The following is a 22,956-nucleotide window of genomic DNA, read 5'->3' as shown; positions in this document are numbered from 1 at the left end:
TCGTTGCATTAGAATACAACCGATCCCATTCAAAGAAGCATCACAATAAACCGTCATGTCTTCTACACCTTACGGCAACATTAAAACTGGAGCTTGACATAGCTTCTCTTTTAACAATTGGAAAGCAATTTCTTGCTTATTTTCCCAATTAAATCTCGCGTTCTTTCTCGTTAACTTTGTCAATGGAGAAGCGATTTTAGAAAAGTCTTGGATAAACCGACGATAATAACCGGCCAGTCTGACAAACCTTCGGATTTCTGTAGGCGTAGTCGGTCGTCCCCAACTCTTCACCGTCTCAATCTTCCCCGGATCTACTTAAATACCATCCTTGTTCATAATATGGCCAAGGAATTGACCTTCCCTTAGCCAAAATTCATATTTGGAGAATTTTTCATACAACTTCTCCTTCCGCAACGTCTTCAACACACCACACAAATGATGTTCATGTTCCTTCATACTCTTCGACTAGACAAGTTTGTCGTCAATGAACACAATCACCGACTTGTCCAACATAGGTTGGCACACTCGGTTCATAAGATCCATGAATGCCGCCGGTGCATTCGTAAGACCGAAAGGCATAACTACAAACTCATAATGCCCTTAATGCGTTCGAAAAGCTGTTTTCTCAATATCTTCCTCACGGACCCGCATTTGGTGATAGCCGGACCGTAGGTCAATCTTAGAGAAATACGTTGCACCTTGGAGTTGGTCAAACAAATCGTCAATCCGAGGCAATGGATAACGATTCTTTATCGTCACTTTATTCAACTCCCGATAATCGATGCACATCCGCATACTACCATCCTTCTTCTTCACGAATAAAACCGGAGCGCCCCATGGTGAAGCACTCGGTCGAATAAAACCCTTTTCAAGCAACTCTTGGGTTTGATTCAACAATTCTTGCATTTCCGTTGGCGCTAAACGATAAGGAGTTTTAGCAATGGGAGTAGCCCCCGGAACAAACTCAATACGAAATTCAACTTGTCTTTCCACCGGAACACCCGGCAATTCATCCGGAAAAACGTCTTCAAATTCACTAACCACCGGAATTTCACGAATGGATGGCGGCTCTTCGCGAGTATCAACTACATGGGCAAGAAAAGCCATGCCACCACTAACAAGAAAATGACGTACCCGTGCATAAGTGCATAATGGCACAAGTCTTCTCTGTCTCTTGCCATGAATAATTAACTCTCCCCCACTTGGGGTCTTCACGCGAATAGATTTCTCATGGCATGCAATATCGGCTCTATAACGATCGAGCCAATCCATACCAACGACAATACCAAATTCACCCAAGGTCATCGGGATAAGATCAATTTTAAACATTTCAGAACCAAACACAATATCACAATCATTACAAACATCAACCCCTAGCACCGTCTTACCATCCGCTATTTCAACTTCTACCGGATGACTCAACTTAACTAGCGGTTTATCAAGCTTAGACACAAATCTTGGAGAAACAAACGATAAATTAACACCGCTATCAAATAGGATCCTTGCCGGATTAGAGTTAACCATGAAAGTACCTGAGACAACTTCGTTTGATTGCTTGGCCTCATCATGGGTCATTAAGTAATTTCTCCTCGAGCCGTACCCGCCTCCTTCTCCAACTTCTTAACATGATCGGTGTTCAAATCGGGGCACTCCGGCCTTCGGTGGCCTTCTTTACCACAATTATAACAAGTGAGTTTGGTTTGTAGTAGATGGTTTGGTACAATCACGGGCCATATGCCCCCTTCGCCCACAATTGTGATAAGAATAAGGAAAAACTCCGGAAGCACCTTTCTTCAGACTACCGACACTCTCGGTTGCACCTTTACTCTTCTTGCTCGAATGACTAGTAGCTTTGAACTTCCTCTTGCGCCACTCTTTCTCAAAGCGAGCGACTTAAAACCTTTGGCCATATCAAACAACTCATCAAAACTTTTCACCACGTTTACACTAATCTTATCTTGATAGTTGTCGTTCAAGATTCGATAGAAGTCTTCCTTCAACATTTTATCGTTCCCGACATACTCCGAGCAAAATTGGGTCTTTGACAAGAAAACGGATTTGAGAGTGTTCAAATCCATCGACCCTTGCCTCAAGGCACGCAACTCGTCCTTAAGTCTAGTATGATCGGCCGAAGTTCGGTACTTGTTGAAAAACTCCGCCTTGAACTCTTCCCAAGTGAAATCCATACATTGTTCTTCACCATAAAGTTGGATCTTCGCGTCCCACCACAATTTAGCATCGCCCCGCAACATACTACACATGTACCTTGTCTTCTTATCGAGAGGGCATTCACAAGTACGGAAAGCCCCCTCCATATCGGAGATCCAACGGGCACTCTTAAGAGGGTCTCGTTCACCATCAAAGGTGGGAGGTTGAGAATCCTTGAAATTCTTGTAGAAAAAGTCCCGTCTTCCCACATTATCTTCTTGTAGAACAAGCTTAACTTGTTCCTTAACCACATTGACTAGTTGCTCGTCAATAGTATCTAGAAACATCTTCTTAACGTCTTCGAAGAACTCCGCTTTTTGACATTTAAAGATGGCCTCAACCTTGGCCGTGAACTCGAGGTCCTCGCTCGTACCTCCTTCATGGTTTTCGGGTCCGTTTCTCGTCTTCATACTATAAAACGGAAATAGATTAAACAATGAAACAAGAGGACAAGACACAAATATATATATATATATAGACCTCACCGCCCCATCTTGCTCAATAATCATCGTACATCGCTCGTTTGACATGATTTGAACCCGTAACAAATGGTAGCTAATCATTGTTACGCGAGCACGTCGCATTAACTTGCTAGTACAACGTCTATCTCGCTTGATGATCGCAAAACACAACACAAAACAATTAACGCATAGTTAGTTCACCTAAACCTAGGCACTAACCAATTCCTGGTCCAACCCATCTCCTACAAGTCCCACATAAAGCGCATACACAATAAAGTCTAAGTCTAGGCACCTATCTCAAGTCGCCTAAATCCCTTAGGCCATGCTCTGATACAACTTGTAACGACCTAACTTTGATATACCAAAAACGCGCTTAAAAAAAAATTCTGAAGCAATACATCTGGACGGCGTCCAGTTATCTGGAAGGCGTCTAGCAAAGAAGCCTTGGACGGCGTTAAGAAGATCTGGACGGCGTCCAAATGAACTGTCAGGTTCTGATCTGGATGTCCAACTTAAATGAGCGGAAAACCCGCTTCCCGACACTTTTAAACGAAAACCTTTTCACAACAAGTCAATATGAGTTAAACTAAGAGATTTCCACAATAAAATCAAGTTTTACAACATCGGGCCCACATCGGCCGTTTTACGAGTTTCGTTCAAAAATACAAGTTTCGACCGTACTAGTTTAATTTTCAAACGACACTAGAGCATGGTGTTTGGGGTTAAACTACCCAAATCTTGGCCGAACTTCCAAAAAGCTAAACCCCCGAGAGCCACTACTATTCCAAACGAATACCTTTGCCCTTGTCCACGCCGGAGCCTAAAAAGGTAAACAACGAGAGGGAAAGCTAAAGCTTAGTGAATGCAATAATTATACATATACATATATAACCTACTTACTTGCAATCACTTACACAATACCGCATACAAGCTAGCAATTCGACAACTATGCAAACATTATGCATAAACTAATATCCGCAATTCATAATAAGCTAGCGACACCAAACGCATATAGTTCACAATTTAATATGCTAATACAAAATTCACACAACCAAGGTTAACCAATCGTACAAGGGAACGGTACTCGCTAGAGACCATCGGAGTTTAGAACATCCATTAGTGTACATACGACGCGTAATCACTAATCCCCAGGGTGATGTCTTTAACACCACGACAATTTCACCCCCATGACAATGTGGTGTCTTGAACACCGCGACAATTCCACATGTCAATCAAACCAATGAGTGATGTCTTGAACACCGCGACAATTCCACTCCCATGATAATGTGTTGTCTTAAACACCGCGACTATTCCACATGTCAATCAAACCAATGAGTGGTGTCTTAAACACCGCGACAATTCCACTCGTTACGTAGAATGTGGTGTCTTGAACACCGCGACAATTCCACTTTCCACGCTACACATATAAATACATTATATACGTACACGCATAATTATTCCACTCACCTTACATGTCGGTGATGATTAAACACTTCCGTACGCTTCAAACCAAAGTACCTAATATATTAAGTACATATATCAATTATTCATTCAAGTTGGTCAACCAACTTATTCGCCATACAAGTGCCATTTGGCCCATAGTGCAAACGTGACCCATTTGCACCATTCATTCTAACTCTAGGTCGGGATTTCATCAAACCCTTACTAACAATTCGATTATGGTCTTAATACACCTTTTAACACAAGTTATCTCACTTCCGCACCCATTAACCCACTTAGGTCATCAAAGACTCATTTGACCCATTTCAAGGTTAACACACTCATTTAGGTCACTATCATACCCATATACACCCATTCACTTTAACCACTAAGTGTGCTAGTGATTTACTAATATTTAAGACCCATATACACAATTTAACATTTCAAAACCCTAGGTTAGTCATCTTTGAGTCCTCATGACCCAAACTTACCCAAAAACCCCCAAAACACTAACAATTGGGTTTTATGTTCATTACTAACCCAAACCCTAACCTTTAAACAATTAAAACAAGGAAATCAAGGTTAAGACTTACCACTATAATCAAAACGTAGCTAGGGACTAGATGAACAACTTTAGAACTCACACTAAGCCCCGATTCGACCTTCTTCTTCCTTGATTTGAGCTCTCTCACTCTAGATCTTTTTCTCTCTCTAGAATTTAAGTGGAAAGGGATAAGGTTGGTGAAAGTGGTGTAAATGAGGCTCCCCCAACTGATCTAGTGCCTTAAATTCGTCCACAAAGTGAAAATACCAAAATACCCCTTTGAAATATCTAAAAACAAAACAGCTGGCTCGCCAGTTCATCTGGACGGCGTCCCAAATATTGGACGGCGTCCAGCCCTTCAAGTTTGGACGGCGTCCCACCATTTTGGACGGCGTCCCAGCCTTATGAGAAAACAGGATCTTACAATATATATATATATATATATATATATATATATATATATATATATATATATATATATATATATATATATATATATATATATATATATATATATGTATGTATATATATGTGACGTTTTCCCTCTGTTGGTCACTCTATTATACCCCATATTGCTAATAGCGTCCCTCGGGGGTTCTTTTTCCTTTAGAATCCTTTGTTTATTAAAAATTTGCAATCAGCATCTCTGCATCTAACTTCTGTTAAATAAGTCCGCTAAATCATGTCATGTGCATTGCATGTGAGGATAGATTCGTCTTTTTTCCTTTATCTTTATCAGCATCTTCATCTTAATAACTAACACATCATAAACCCTAAAAGTCAAACACAAAATTAAACCCAACAATCCAAAAACCCCAAATTCAGAACCCTATTTCTTTTTCAAATTCATACCTACGATCCAATCTATCCTTTTTAAAACATCATAAACCATAACCGAATATTCTCCATATTTGGCTAAGCTTTTTCCGCTTGTTAGTTCATGAAGATCGACTATAAATAAATACCCTTCATCTCTCGATGTATTACCATCAATCAAAGTTGAACTTCTTTCGATGTATTACCATTTGTTGTTGCAACTATTTTTCAGGGATAAAAAATTAATATTATTAGAATTTGGAGGGCTACTATGTATTGTTCTATATTATTATAATTGTGATTGATTTTGATGGTTTGTTAAATTGAGTTTATGATGTTTAAAAAGATATACATATTTGAAATGGTTGGTATCAATTTGAAAATAAAAATTGAATGACAGGTATCAATTTGAAAAAATAAAAAAAAAAATAATAGGTATTTGAATTTGGGGGTATTGGATTGGATTTTGGTTTATTTTTGTGTTTGATTTTTAGATTTTATGATGTGTTAGTGATGAAGATGAAGATGCTAGTAAAAATAAGGGCAAAAAGACGGATTTACTCTCAAACACAATGCACATGACATGACATAACAGACTTACTTAACGGAAGTTGGACAGAGGGATGCTGATTGCACATTTTTGATAAACAAAGGATTCACAAGGCAAATAAACAAAACTCGAGGAACGCTGTTAGAATATCAAACGAAAACCACAAAAAGAGCTAAAACTGCTACAACTTTTAATCTACAAAGATATTTATATGTGAGTATATTAAATCACTCATAAATATTGATAGGGAGTAAGAATAGATATAAAATAGTTTATAAAGAAATATATTTTATATATATAATCAAATAAATATATAGTTTTCGTTCACATGTACATATTCGTTTGTGAACATATGAACATTTCATATAATTAACAACTTAACATTTAATTTATGATAATGAACGTATATTTGTTAATGATACAAACATTAATTAACATTTACATACAATTTGTTGCATTTAAATGCATAAAAATTATGAAATTAATTTTTGGATGATATTAGAGACAGTCACGTTCTTGATCCAAATCGATTTTGATAGGAATCATCAGTTATATAAACATAAGATGCTACAAATCATGGTCAATGAATACAAACATTTGCAAGAAAACAAAATTAATTACTTAATATACGATTACTCTTTTCTTCCAATTGAGGAGCTAGTCGGGTCGGACTACATAAACACTAGCATCCGATTAAAAAGAAAAAGTTTCAAGGCACGTCTCAAAGTTGTACATACGTAGGGACTTTAAATCTGTGATTAGAGATTCTCCAACCTCATATCACCAAACTATCCTCTGAGCGATAAATTTTGTTTTATATATTTATAATAACATTCATATCCATCAAAAACAATTAAATATATATCAGCTTTATTTACAAAAAAAAAAAAAAAAAAAAAAAAATGTAGAAAAATAAAAAGAGCTAAGTGACAACTTTATTATTACAATATACTAGGACAACTTTATACAATTGCACACCAGGTTTTCAACAGAGTAATAAAGTGACATTGTTATAATTCAGTAGGCTTATAACTATCTTTAGTGGTTCTTGACTGTAGAAGGTATATAGAGATAGAGATACTGTAAAACGGAGAAAACAAAGGTTGAACAAAAGGTATGAGTAATTGGTTTTTTATTTATAGAAAAATGTACAATGAGAGTTTGGTGGCATTTGGAATCTAGAGAGAGAGAGTGTTTTGTTAACCAAAAAATACATACAATAAACTCTAACTCAACACACCTATTTATACTCAAAAAATATACTATGCAATATCTATAATAATAATAAAATTATCATCCAATTATTACTTTTATAACACTCCCCCTTGGATGATAATTTTATTAGTGAATAACTAGTACTGCCTCGTTAAAAACCTTGCTAAAGAAAACCCTTTGGGATAAAACTTTAGCTAAGGGAAAAAGAGTGCAGCATAGAGTTGACTCCCCCTCAAGTAGGCAACGCCTGAGTTGTTACATCTTCTGAACATGCCTCATGCCAATATTATGAACGTGTGTTCTGAAAATAGCAGTTGGAAGTGCTTTTGTGAAAAGGTCAGCAGAGTTTTTGTTGGACTGAACATATCTCATTTCAATCTGGTTGTCCTTAATGAGATTTTGAGTGTATGAGAAGAATCTAGGGGGTATGTGTTTTGTTCGGTCACTTTTGATATACCCTTCTTTCATCTGTGTTATGCAAGCTACATTATCTTCATAGATAGTTGTTGAACTTTTATTGCGTTCTAGTCCACAAGAATCAGTAATGAGTTGTGTCATTGATCTCAACCAAAAACATTCCCGACTGGCTTCATGTAATGCAATTACTTCGGCATGATTTGATGATGTTGCAACAAGTGTTTATTTTTGAGAACGCCATGATATTGCGGTACCTCCATTTAGGAATACATATCCATTTTGAGATTTAGCTTTATGTGGATCAGATAAATAACCTGCATCTGCATAACCAACCAAATCTTGTTTTGATTCGTTAGAATAAAATAATCCTAAATCAGTAGTTCCTCGAAGGTATCGAAATATGTGTTTGATCCCATTCCAGTGTCTTTTGGTAGGAGCTGAGCTGAACCTTGCCAACAAATTAACTGCAAAAGAAATGTCAGGTCTTGTACAATTTGTAAGATACATAAGAGCTCCAATTGCACTAAGATATGGTACTTCTGGTCCCAGGATATCTTCATGATCTTCACAGGGACGAAATGGATCAGTGTCAACATTAAGTGATCTAACAACCATAGGAGTACTTAATGGTTTTGCCTTGTCCATATTAAAACGTTTTAAAATCTTTTCAGTATATGTTGTTTGATGTACAAGTAAACCATTAGGCATATGTTCAATTTGTAAACCAAGGCAATACTTGGTTTTTCCGAGATCTTTCATTTCAAATTCTTTCTTTAGAAGTTGAATGGCTTCATGGATCTCTTTATTTGTACCTATGATATTAAGATCATCAACATAAACAGCTATGATCACATATCCGGATGTTGTTTTCTTAATGAAAACACATGGGCAAATAAGATTATTGGTATACCCTTTGCTTATCAAGTAATCACTTAATCGTTTATACCACATGCGACCCGATTGTTTCAACCCATATAAAGACCTTTGTAACTTGATTGAGTACATTTCTTTGGGTTTTGCATTGGTTGCTTCTGATACCTTAAATCCTTCAGGTATCTTCATATATATATCACTATCAAGTGATCCATAAAGATAAGCAGTCACAACATCCATGAGATGCATTTCTAAATTTTCAGAAACTTCCAGGCTGATTAAGTATCTAAAAGTAATTGCATCCATAACAGGAGAATAAGTTTCCTCATAATCAATTCCCGGTCTTTGAGAAAAACCTTGAGCTACAAGTCTAGCTTTATACCTTGTAACTTCATTTTTCTCATTTCTTTTTCGCACAAAAACCCATCTATATCCCACAGGTTTCACATCTTTAGGTGTGAGAATGATAGATCCGAAAACTTTTCTTTTATTGAGTGATTCAAATTCAGCTCGTATTTTCTTTCCATGACAGATTTTGGTTCTGGATCATCATCATTCATGATGTCATATGCAACATTATATGAAAATATCTCATCAAGATTTTTCATTTCATTTCGGTTCCATAATATTTTTGAATGTGCGTAATTGATTGAAAATTCCGTATTGACATCATCAATCTCCTCTGCAGAAGGAGTATTGATTTGTAGTTCTTCTTGAACACTTTCTTTTACCTCATTATCAGCTGATTTTCTTTTCCGAGGATTTTTATCTTTGGAACCAATTGGTCTCCCACGTTTCTGGCGTGGCAAAGACTCAAGAATAACATTATTGCCAGTTTTTGGAATTTCAATTCGAGCTGGAGCATTTGCTGCTGGTATATATGATTTAGTCACTCTTTTTGTATCTGTAAATGCATCAGGCAATTTATTTGCAAGTTCTTGCATATGCATTATTTTTTGAACTTCGATCTCGCATTCTTTTGTGCGAGGATCAAGATACATTAATTGAGGTTCACACCATGAAACATCATTTTCTTTATTTTTTATTTCTCCCCCTAATCTAGGGAATAATGTTTCATTAAAGTGACAATCAGCAAAACGTGCTGTAAAAACATCACCCGTCATGGGTTCAATATATCTTATTATTGAAGATGTTTCATATCCAACATATATTCCCATCCTTCTTTGAGGACCCATTTTAGTGCGTTGTGGTGGTGCGATAGGGACATAAACCGCACAACCAAATGTTCTAAGGTGGGAAATATTTGGCTGATGACCAAAAGCAAGTTGCAAAGGAGAATATGTATGACTTGCGCTTGGTCTAATGCGAATCAATGATGCAGCATGCAAAATTGCATGGCCCCATACAGATACTGGGAGTTTTGTTCGTATTATCAATGGTCTAGCTATTAGCTGCAATCGTTTAATTAATGATTCAGCTAAACCATTTTGTGTATGCACATGGGCAACGGAATGTTCAACAATAATCCCAATAGACATGCAAAAGTTATTAAATGCTTGAGACGTAAACTCACCGGCATTATCTAGTCTCACCCTTTTAATAGTATAATCAGGGAAATGTGCTCTCAATTTAATAATTTGAGCAAGAAATTTTGCAAATGCCATATTTCGACTTGATAATAGACAAACATGAGACCATCTACTAGATGCGTCTATTAGAACCATAAAATATCTAAATGGTCCACATGGTGGATGAATTGGTCCACATATATCACCTTGAATTCTTTCAAGAAACATTGGTGATTCTTTTTCAACCTTAAGAGGTGATGGTCTTATTATCAACTTTCCAAGTGAGCATGATGTACATGGGATAAGTGCATCATGAGGGATCCTTTGATCCGCCAATGGATGTCCATGTGTATTTTGTATTATTCTTTTCATCATTGTTGATCCTGGGTGACCTAATCTCTCATGCCACAAACTGATCATTACAGGATCACATAATTTTTCTTTAACTACCACATTTACTTCAGGTACATTTATATGTGTATAATGTAAACCAGAATGAAGTCTTGGTAGTTTTTCAATTACACGATTCTTATCAGTGATACTTAAATATTTTTCATTTTCTGTTGTCACTGACTGATAATCATATCCATTTTGGTATATGTCAGAGAAACTTAACAAATTTCTCTTTGACATGGGAGAAAATAAGGCATTATTTATCAGAAAATTCGTACCATTTGGTAACATGAATTTTGCCTTTCCCATTCCTTTTATTAAGTCCACAGGACCTGATATAGTATGTATAGTTCCTTCCGTTGCTTTCAAGTCTGTGAAATATTTTTTAGATTTGAGTATGGTGTGAGTGGCACCACTGTCTGCAATACAAATATCTCCACCATTTGACTGATTTTTTACTCCAGCAGTATACATCATGAACTTCAAAAAAAAATATGAGAAACAAATAATGAGTATATAATTCATCAATATATTACATTCAAAACATGTTACAAACGATAGCACATAATAAGGAAATATGTAGTAAACTAGATATGGTGTAGATTGAAAATCTACAACCATTTATTTAACGAGAACATATAATAGGATATATATATATATATATATATATATATATATTAGAAATTTATTCATTAAAGTAGTCACAAGTTGGCTCAGTGATTTTTGTATCAAGGTCATCCACAAGATTTGCTTCTTTTCCTTTTCCCTTTAGGAATTCTTGATACCGATTAACAGAATGTTGATTTGTTCGGCAGTTTTTAGACCAGTGGCCAATTTTACCACATCGGTAACAAGAATCTTCAACATTCTTTGAAGAGCCTTCTTCAACATTGTGATTTGTGGGATTGTATGGTGTTTGGATTTTATAATTTTGTGGATTATTATTTCTTTGTCCACAACCACGACCACCACGACCACCACGACCACGACCACCACCACGACCATTACCATAAGGGTGATTTCGAACATAGTTATGATTTTTATTATTGTTATGGTAATTTCCATGATGATGGTTTTGGCCAATATGGCTACGACCTCTTCCACGCCCTCGTCCATGTGCATTTCTTCTTTTATTATTATTATTATTATTGTTAATAGCATTAGCTTCAGGAAATGCTAGCGCACCGGTAGGACGAGATTCTTGATTTTTCATCAGTAATTCTTTATTAACTTCTGCAACTAAGAGATAAGTTTGAAGTTTGGAAAAAGTTTTATAATTCTGCAATCTTAAATTTTCTTGCACAGTTATATTTGCAGAATGCATTGTGGAGAAAGTTTTCTCCATCATATCAGCATCACTTATTTCTTGACCACAGAATTGAAGCTTTGAACGGATCTTGAACATGGCCGAGCTGTATTCACTTACCTTTTTGAAATCTTGGAACCTTAGATTTCTCCATTCTTCCCTCGCAGCTGGAAGTAATATCTCCTTTTGATTATCGAATCTACTCTTGATACTTTCCCATAAAACATGTGGATCTTTGATAGTGAGAAACATATGTTTTAAGGTGGTATCAATATGTTTGCGAATAAAAGCAATTGATTTTAATTTATCTTGATCGGAACAAGTATTATTTTCTTTTAAAGTTTCTAGAATACCCAATGATCCAAGATTTATTTCTACGTCCATAATCCATGATGTGTAGTTTGTTCCCGATACGTCTAAGGCATCAAACTCAAGCTTTGATAAGTTTGACATTTTCTATTTTCAGAAAGATGAACAACATAAATCATAATCATAATCATAATCATAATATTTTTTTTTGTAGATAAATAACAACATGCAATTAGAATTAGTTTAGATTCATAAGTAGTAAACAAAGGAATAATGGTATGATTACAAATAATAAAATCATAAGGGAATATAGGTTCATATTATATTATATTATTAATGATATTATTATAATATATATTAAGTTATAATATATATTATTATAATATATTTTTCTTATTTTAACCTTTAAGATTTACTTTTAATAAAAATACAAACTACTTTTCTTATTTTAACTTTTAAGATTTACTTTTAATAAAAATACAAACTACTTTTTTATTTTAACTTTTAAGATTTACTTTTAATAAAAATACAAACTACTTTTTTATTTTAACTTTTAAGATTTACTTTTAATAAAAATACAAACTACTTTTTTTATTTTAATTTTTAAGATTATAAATTTAAGAATAAACATTAGTATGCATGAAATAAATAATGATTAATTGCATAAGTAATCATAAATGTTAGATAACATATAAAGACCCCATCGTATTCGTATTGATCGGAATTAATCTCGACCCATGGTACCGTGTTGTCAAATGACGTGTTGCGTACATAAAGTACCGTGTTGTCAAATGACGTGTTGCGTACAATCATGAGGTCTTATTAACATAAATATAAATGTTAGTGAAGTTAATAAGAGTTAGATTACAGAAAATATAATTCAGGTGGTATAACCGACCATATATAACTTAAATAACATAAATATAAATGTTAGTGAACATAACTGTAAATGTTAGTATACATAAATAAATGTTAGATAACATAAATGTAAATGTTAGTATACATAAATAAATGTTAGATAACATAAATGTAAATTAGGCGACAGTGTCGACCATATATCATTTAGGTGGTATAACCGACCATATATTAGTTAGGTGGCAGAGCCAACCATATTTAGTATAAATGTTGAGATAATCGTGCTGATAACGTGTTATAATTCAGTAGGCTTATAACTACCTTTAGTGGTTCTTGACTGTAGAAGGTATATAGAGATAGAGATACTGTAAAACGGAGAAAACAAAGGTTGAACAAAAGGTATGAGTAATTGGTTTTTTATTTATAGAAAAATGTACAATGAGAGTTTGGTGGCATTTGAAATCTAGAGAGAGAGAGTGTTTTGTTAACCAAAAAATACATACAATAAACTCTAACTCAACACACCTATTTATACTCAAAAAATATACTATGCAATATCTATAATAATAATAAAATTATCATCCAATTATTACTTTTATAACAGACATCACTTTTATTCTAACAACTAACGTTAAGTTGCTATCCGAAAGAATATATTTATTAAGAGAAAATGATTTTTCATCGTAGAAACTCATAAACCAAAACCAACAATTAAACGAATATAAATATAAAAAATTATGGTCTGCCGTTCCAAAAAAAAATATAAAAAATTATGCATCATTGCGAAATATTAAACTAATATATTAAGTCATTTTTTTTCCCCAAAAAACATGTTTTAAAATTAATTGATTAAAAAGATCCAATTGAATTACAATATTGACTTAGACAATACGTCTGATTGATAGATCTTACGATTATTTGACGTATCATTTGAAACTAAGCCATCTAACTCTAGTCTCTAGATGTACTCTATTGTTCTTTCTACAAGTGAGTCAGTTTCAACTCGATCTTATTATTATTAAGATAAAAAAAATAAAAAATTCAATTATTTATTTGAACTTGTCCTATATTCATAAAAACAGTTCAATTATGAGTCGAAAGGTTTTATAAGATGTACAAATAACATTAAAAAAGGGTTCGTCAAATTGTAAAATACATTACAAATGTAATTCATCTTAAACATAATCACTAACACATAATTTAAGTCTGGTTAACCTGTTAAAGGGAGACCAAACACCATTCAATGGTTGTCTCCACCACTATGCAAAATGTCAACTCAAAACAAGCTGTACAAGAAAAGACCCAAAAACTTTAACCTAAACTCATTGTTACCAATTCATCATTTATCCGACCCACCCATTTTACCATTACTAATTCCCAAATTCATTCATTGTACTCGCTTATGACAACATATACAGAATCAAACTCTGTAACAGAACAAAAAACAGGAAAACGATTCTGCTACTCATTATTGTGTACGTAGTAGTATTAATATTAATATTAATATTAATACTAATCCATGATATAAAACGGGAAAAATACCCATTTATCAGTATAAAACGCTAAATTTCGACAGTTTCTACAAGGTTTAACCTTCTATGATCGGTACAAATGTATCTCAAATTAGCATAAAGTAAAGGCACCAAATTTATACGCAGATTAATACAACCTTAAACACTAAGACCCCACAGGAGCAACGCCTTTCCCCTTGACTGCAGCAGACGCAGCACTAGCGGCAGCAGCCGCTGCCGCCGCCGCTGCCGCCGCAGCATTCGGTGACGACGGCGGCACCGGTTTAGACTGCGAACTGCTCTGAGGTACTACAACATGTTTTTGCTGCAGATTCTGCGTTTTCAACTGCGCAAGCATTTCGTTAATTTGTTTTCCCGACAACGTTTCGTGTTCAAGCAACGCATTAGCAATCGCATGGTGTTCGTTACTATAAGTAGTAAGAATATTCTTGGCGTTATTATAAGCCCGTTCTAATAATTCCCGAACTTCTTTTTCGATAAGTAGTCTAGTTTCGGTACTCATACTTTTCCCATTATCATCATAATCATGAGCCACTACACCAACTTGTTTACTCATGCCGTATTTAGTAACCATGGCTCGAGCCAAATGAGTCGCTTTTTCGAGATCGGAAGACGCACCCGACGTAACTTCGTCTTCACCGAAAATAAGTTCTTCTGCAACTCGTCCACCCATACAAACATCGAGACGAGCGAGCATTTCTTTGCGGGACACGCTTGTTTCGTCTTTTTCTGGAAGTTGAGCTACCATACCTAGAGCCATGCCACGTGGCACAATTGTTGCTTTGTGTACCGGGTGGGCCCCGTCGGTGTGAATTGCCACGAGGGCGTGACCACCTTCGTGATATGCGGTTAGTTTACGGGATTCGTCTGATATAACGGCTGATTTTCTTTCACTACCCATCATGATTTTGTCTTTAGCGTATTCCAGGTCAGCCATGCTTACAGACTTGGCGCCGTCCATTGCGGCTTTTAAAGCGGCGACGTTGACCAGGTTTGCCAGGTCAGCACCTGAGAATCCAGGTGTTCCTCTGGCAATTACAGACAAATCTACATCTTCTGCCTTTAAGATCTGTTGGACAGAAATCAAATGTATGTATTAGTTGCCTTTAAACACAAATATTAAAAAATAATTAATTTACAAATAAGATGATAAGGCGGTTTGGTGACTAGCCAGTCCCGTTCGCCTAAAAACGTCTAATTATTCGGCCAAGGCTAAGAAGTCAGGTCAAAGGCTGTCAAAAGCTGACTTATTGTCTACCCATGTTCTAGTATAAACGAAAATCCTAAGCCCATTTGAATTTAACAAGGAAAAACAATTAGTATCCCTGAAAGATAAAATTAATAAATACACTATAATAATTATATTATAGAAAACATTATAAAAAAACATATACATTATTTAAACTGACATTCTAACACCATATCATTTATTTGTAAATCATTTATTTTTAAAATATATATGTTGAGATATTTATATTTGATGTATATTTTAATTTAGAAGTCATCGTTGGTCAACGCCCGTCTTGACCAACTCGATCTTTCAAGGTCCTCACCGATTGGTATAGTCTCGCGTCTTTTTCAACCTTGTTCCTTAGTAACTCAAACAATCGAATCCCATATTACCTCAAAACAGTAAAACTTATGAACTTTTAACAAATAATATTGCAATAGTGAATTTTCAGAATTTTGGAAATAGATATTTCGGGTCATATCAGCTTAAACCGTACCAAAATATGTTACTTTGGATCCATATATAATACATTCAATTTTCCACATATAACAATTATGTTATCTTAGTAGTTCTATTAGTGAAAATTAGCATACCTTTGACATATGAGATTCCATAATCTGTCTCCTACCTTCAACGTCCGGATTCGGCACAACCACCCGTTGATCAAATCGGCCGGGTCTAACCAACGCCTTATCTAACGATTGCGGGAAATTAGTTGCAGCAATAACAATAATACCTTCATTTTGTTTAAACCCATCCAATTCAACAAGCAACTGATTCAAAGTCATCTTCATATACTGTTGGTCTTTTGGGTTACGGCTTCCACCAATAGCATCTATTTCATCTATAAATATAATACACGGTGACTGTTTTTTCGCTGCAGAAAAAAGATCCCGAACCCTGCGGGCCCCAACACCAACAAACATCTCTTCAAACTCACTACCGCTGCACGAGAAAAACGGGACCCCGGCTTCACCCGCAATGGCCCGGGCTAACATTGTTTTCCCGGTGCCAGGTGGGCCCACGAGTAACACACCTTTTGGTAGCTTTCCACCTAGACGAGTGAACCGCTACAAAACAGAGGATATGAACAGATTAACCTCTTTTTATGTTTAGTTTCTGTATTGGTTTAAATTTTCTTTTAACAGTATAATTATTAGCTAAATTATATTAATTTCTAAATTTTTGTTTTAGTACCTTAGGATCACGAAGATAGTGTACGATTTCTTCGAGTTCGGATTTTGCCTCGTCTACACCCTTCACGTCACTAAATTTAGTGTTGGATTCCATACTGGGCTGCACCTCATCATGTAAACCAAGCCCTGCAATGGAATATGTAATATCAGATGCCACTTTATAACACACTTAGTATGAGCAGTGTTGTAAAACTCCCCGATTAATGCCAATTATCACTCCTTATTTAGAACCGGCCAACCGATCTTCTAAAATCCGAGTAAATAATTGGTCAAAATCGGTCAATGGGTTAAAATCGGATTTAGTCAGTCAAAATCTGTCAAAGTTAATATCGGTCAACATTTTATAATGAACTTACATTAGAATTAGTTTTGAAACAAATGAAGATTAAGTTTACGTTTCTAAACAATTATATTAATGTTTATGTTTTACGTTTATGGAATTCTTGTAGATTTACACACATAATTTTGAATTTATTATTTAAATGTATAGAAAGTCCAATCTGATTACTCCCAGAGTTGTCAATGACTCCCTCTAAATTCCTGACCGAGTGAGTAGTGATTTTTGCAATCACCTCATTAAAACAATAATAAAATAATAACAATAAATAATATTAATATTAATATTAATAACAATAATAATAACACAAAAAGTATCACCTTTAGTGATTCCTCTATCCTCAATAAGGGCACCAACACCAGAAATCAATAAAAACCCCAACCCTAAAGCACGAACCGTACGCCATAATTGATCTTTAAAATTCCCGCCTTCATTAGCCACCATATGTAAAGGAGCAGCCGCCGTTCCCAACACGCCGTCTTTCGTTGACTTCCCCACATTCTTAAAAGCCGAAATCCCCCCGATACTCTCTTCATCAAACTTCGAGTTTCCAACACTCGCCATTCCTTTAATTCAAATTTCAATATAAGTAATTAAATATTAGTCTTTAAACAAAGAAATACAAAGTCTTAAACGGGGACTCAATTACAACTCACCTCTTTGCAATGACTTAAGCAACTCACTTTCATCTAATCTATCGATTTTGACCAACGCCTTCACGTATTCTTGAAGTGCTGTAGTACTAGAATGCAAAGAAGGTTGACTTTCAAAAAGTCTTATAACTGCCTCGGGATCATTTCGATGATTTAATTCCCGGAGATAAGCTGCGGTAACTAATCCTTCTGCATCACGTTCACGATATCTCCGTGCAAGGCTTCCAACATAACTGGATTGAAGCCTTCGTTGAACAATTGGAAACTTGTGCACTACAAATACATAATCATCAAAGACAAAAACTTTATAAATAAACTGCCTACTTAAACATAACTATGTACTTCGAATATGTGTACCTGCATCAGATCTTAATTTTCGTGAAGTGATATATGATCTAGTATATACGCTTCTTGCAAGTCCCGGTTTCAGTTGTTGCTTCGCAATCTGCATAAGTGCAGCATAACAAACGTATAAAAACACGAGTCATTATATGACAACATACAACCAATTAGGTCACTTTCAACCCTTGAGACCAATAGTCATTAATAGAGTCTAATACTCTGATACTTTGATTAACATGGATCTTATCATCTTAAGCATGGTTTACTGCAACATTAAAGGTAACAACTTTGACTAAAAAACAATCCTTTTGCAACATTATAATCAAACCCAGGTGAAATCACATGTTATATATCACTAAAAGTTGCCAAATTAAGATAAGGAACAGTGTATACCTCTACCTGTTAGCAATTTTATATGCAAAATAAGGGAGTTGTGCAAAAACCCTAGAAGCTAAAAAAAGTCTAGGGCTTTCAATCAATGTTTAGCATAAATTACGTAACATAAAATTGATTGATTATAGAACATGGATTCCTAAAAGAACAATTATTAGTGATATAATTTAAACAGAAGAAAAAGATTAACGAATCACAAATTGAAATACAGACCTGAATAAGAAGGCGTTTTAAGCACACCATTGCTAAATCAAAAGATGAGATCGTTATACAATATTTGTTGATTGTTGGTCGAATTAATCAATCAATAAATTAGGTTAATGCACGCGTTTAGTGTGCGGAAAAAAATAGAGGAGTGGAAGGGGAAATTAGTAAAATATGTGGATTTGGTTTGTTTACTTGTACCTTGGAAAGTGGGTTCGGACTTCGGAGCTACTTGAAATTCTCAGATTTTTTTCTTAATTTTTACTCCGTAATAATTATAAACTTTTTCTTAATTTTTCTTTCACAAAAAAAATGGTGGTAAATACAAAATTCCATATATATATATATATATTTTTTTTTTTTGATTAATTGGAAAACGAATAATGTAATTTACAAACTTAAGAAATATGTTAGCTTTGTATTGTTGCAAACTTGTAATCGTGTATATATATTGTAGATTTTATAGATATATAGAATAGATTCATAGATAGATAGTGTTTCTTTGTTAAGTATAAGATGTTATAAAATATCAATTTACTTTACTCTACAAACTAGCTTAAAGTCCGCGCCTTCGCGGGGTTTCTTTATTGGTCTTATTCATAATAAATTTGTTCTAGTGAAATCAAAATATATTGTATTTAAATGAGTAGTAGTAGATATGTTTATAAAACAAAACAATCAAAATTGTAAATAATAGTAAGACATAAAGTTCTTTTTTTTGCATATACTATAGGAGTTGTTTCACATAGGTTATTCCAATATTGTAATCTCTTAATGTGTAGATGAATTGTAAAGATAGCGGACGCCTTTTGCTTGGTTAATAATATCTTCTGGATTTGGATCTTCTGGATTTGGTTGAATTAGAGCACGTAATTTTTCTGCCTACAATGTTAAAAGAAAACAATAAGTAAAGGAAAACATAATATGTTTACTTTTTGAAGTTATCTTATAAGATGTCACCTAGGCTAAATAGTTTTGCATAGTATATAACTTTCCAATTTGTTGGAACATATTATTTTGATAATTTGACATGGATGCATTACTACCAAAAATCACCACCAAAAACAACAATCTTACCACCAAATGGAGCATTACTATTCGGTGATACTATTATGTCACACATAGTGCAGTCAAATGCTTCAAAACAATGCATATGCATCATTGGTGTTTCATCCCATATGATTAATTTAGCTTTATTCAATAATGCAGTCAGTTCACTATCTTTTTTAATAGAACAGAATGAATTCTCTAGCACATTTATGGGAATAGCAAAACGTGAATGTGCAGTGCGACCTTCTGTCAAAAGTAAAGCAGTAATCCCACTGGATGCAACATTGATAACTATATCACCACGAGACCGAATAGCAGCAGCAAGTGTTTTCCACACAAATGTCTTTCCTGTTCCACCATAACCATATAGTAAAAATACTCCTCCAAGATCTTTATCAACTGCATTGATGATGGTATCATATACATGAATTTATTCATCAGTTATAGTGGATTTCAAATTTTGATGTTCAGCTTTAAGAGCATCTATATCATAAGAAATCTCATCTTGAATGAGCATGTTACAGGTTGACTGTATGAACTCAAAATCTGGAAAAAGCATATTTGGTATGTTTCGTAAGCTATACCCTGCACTATTAAGTTCTTTTTCTATCCCGACAAGAGCAATATTATGTAGTACACGTTTGCGTGCATCTGGATCTGCATAAGTTAAGTTATTCATTATTTTAAAGCATTTTGCAAATATTAAAAGGTGTAAATATTTGAATTATATTTTGAAATGTAACATACCGTTTGTCCTTCTATGTTCCGGGCATTCTCGTGTCAAATCATCAGAAAGTAAATCGCATGTCTCTTTCCAAACACGATCTGGAAAGGAAAGACTATCAGAAGTAATCAATGATACAAAATGTAAACGACACGAGTTTCCAGTAGACCAGTGATGAACTTCTTTGATTAAAGCAATATACTCTTTATCATCGTCTAAAAGTCCCATAACATAACATGCTTCCTTAAAAGAATCAAACGTTATGCCATCAATGGTTCTTAGATCTGCGTAAGAAGTAGGTCCTTTTATTTTGTTAAGCATGATCCTCAGATAATGTGACGATCGCTCCAAATCCATATGGACGAACACGTCATTCATCGATTTCATTGCGAGGTATTTGACCTCTATATAATATGTTTTGTAAACATTGCATTCTTTTGAAAAGGCACACCATAAATGAATATTTAAATCAAAGATTTTCGACATCTGATGATTTCTACATATAGACAATCACCGTAAATAATAGTTTACAATAATACTTCCGTTGACAATGCAGTCAAAATAAAATACATGGTGATGATTTGGTGAATGCAACGTTTCCTTGAAAAAATATGTCATATAAGACTTCATGCACATAGCTTGTCTAACATATAAGCAAACAGCGGAAGACTTCTAGGGAACCTGAGAATAAACATGCTAACAAGTGTCAACACAAAGGTTGGTGAGTTCATAGTTTTAATGTTTTGCATAATCTGTACATAAAGGTGGATCACAATATTTCAGTTGTTTCATCCAGAAACGTTTATCAAAATATTCTACGAAATTGAGCACCTTGGTAACTAAACTTAACGTATATATAATTTATACCCTTTGTATAATCATCTTAATAATACACGCAAACCAACGTGTACGCTTCTCAAATAGCATACGTCCGTTAAAAGGCTAGTGCTCTAGCTCAGACGGGGATATCAAGCCCTATGGATCCATATATAACTACTCGAGCCCACCAGTTCTTACAACCGGCAGTCACTAGTTACCAAAGCTAAGGGATTTTTGGTTCAAACTCAGTGTAGAATTTAGTATGTACTTGTATCCATTGCGTTTAAAATAAAGTGCATGTATTCTCAGCCCAAAAATATAGATTGCAAAAGCAATTAAAAAGGGAGCAAATGAAACTCACCTTAGCAGCATATAAAGTCGTTCACCAAAATGTGACCGAAACTCGGATTACCAAATAACCGTAGATCTCAACCTAGAGAACATATGTTGGTCAATAAATGTCTATCAAGCTAGGTCTGGTCATAGTGTATCACAATCCTAATGCTCGAGATCGACATACAAAAGTTATCCAAAGTCATTTCAAAAGGTCAATTTTGACAATAGTTCAATAAAACGAGACGTATCTTATATAAGGATTCATTTACTCGGTTGGTAATATTCAAAAATCCAATTTATCAATCTTATAAACAAGTTGTTTAAATATCAATTGCATATTCAAAAGCAATTTCAATTAATGTTAATCATAATTCAGTTGTCCATATCTTTTAATTCGTTCATCGAAATTACGCTATCTCTAAATGAAAAGTTATTGATTTTTTGCCAGCTTTCCAAAAACATGCATATCATATACCTTATATCAGTAATATATGTATTAAATTCGTGATCTATCATAAACTATTTAACAATAAAATTAATCGTACTAGCATGCATAATCCTATATACTCGAGCACTAGTCAGGGATACATTATTAATATATAATAGATAAGATATAAATGCTTACATATCAATATTGTGATTTAATATTGTAGGAAAGTACGTAGACGCGACGGAAATGATAAATGCTAGGTTGACCTTTGACTCATGATCATAACCCCCAAGTAATACCCATAACCTCCATAGCTATAACCCATAATTTCCTTAGCTCTATCCCGCTCGAAAAGCTTGTTTTGAAAATAACTTGCTCATGACCTCGTCGTAGTATTTTATGTATAATAATACTAATAATAATAATACTAACATTACTAATAATAATAATAAGATTTATAATAATTATAATAATAATAATAATAATAATAATAATAATAATAATAATAATAATAATAATAATAATAATAATAATAATAATAAATAATAATGATAATAAATATAGAGAGCATAGATGGAGAGATATATGTGTGTGAGTGTCGACAAACTGTCCAATTTATAGAAGAATTTTGATTTCTGACCCCCATGCGATCGCATGGGTTTTATGCCTATTTCTCATGCGATCGCATGGCCCTCCGATCCAGCTCACAATCATTTGTTGTTTTGTTTGTCGACATATTTAAATATAATATATATATAATATATAATTTAAATAATTAATTATATATTATATT

General features: G+C 34.3%; 2 protein-coding genes across 2 annotated transcripts; both read right to left on the bottom strand.

Moving 5' to 3' along the window:
- Positions 1-14,439: 14,439 nt before the first annotated feature.
- On the bottom strand, positions 14,440-18,976 carry LOC139891314 (ATP-dependent zinc metalloprotease FTSH 4, mitochondrial-like). The gene is made up of 7 exons (XM_071874268.1): positions 18,814-18,976; positions 18,223-18,310; positions 17,869-18,138; positions 17,533-17,778; positions 16,877-17,001; positions 16,273-16,749; positions 14,440-15,517 (listed from the first exon to the last, which is right to left on the bottom strand). Exons 1-7 carry the CDS (start codon positions 18,841-18,843, stop codon positions 14,594-14,596), a joined length of 2,160 nt encoding a protein of 719 aa, XP_071730369.1. The 5' UTR covers positions 18,844-18,976; the 3' UTR covers positions 14,440-14,593.
- Positions 18,977-19,575: 599 nt separating this feature from the next.
- On the bottom strand, positions 19,576-20,899 carry LOC139888190 (uncharacterized). The gene is made up of 4 exons (XM_071871218.1): positions 20,602-20,899; positions 20,377-20,511; positions 19,874-20,253; positions 19,576-19,686 (listed from the first exon to the last, which is right to left on the bottom strand). Exons 1-4 carry the CDS (start codon positions 20,897-20,899, stop codon positions 19,576-19,578), a joined length of 924 nt encoding a protein of 307 aa, XP_071727319.1.
- Positions 20,900-22,956: the final 2,057 nt, after the last annotated feature.

Source organism: Rutidosis leptorrhynchoides, chromosome 2 (assembly GCF_046630445.1).
Source record: "Rutidosis leptorrhynchoides isolate AG116_Rl617_1_P2 chromosome 2, CSIRO_AGI_Rlap_v1, whole genome shotgun sequence".
Lineage (NCBI taxonomy): Eukaryota > Viridiplantae > Streptophyta > Magnoliopsida > Asterales > Asteraceae > Rutidosis > Rutidosis leptorrhynchoides.
This window is presented reverse-complemented; position numbering and strand designations above follow the sequence as displayed.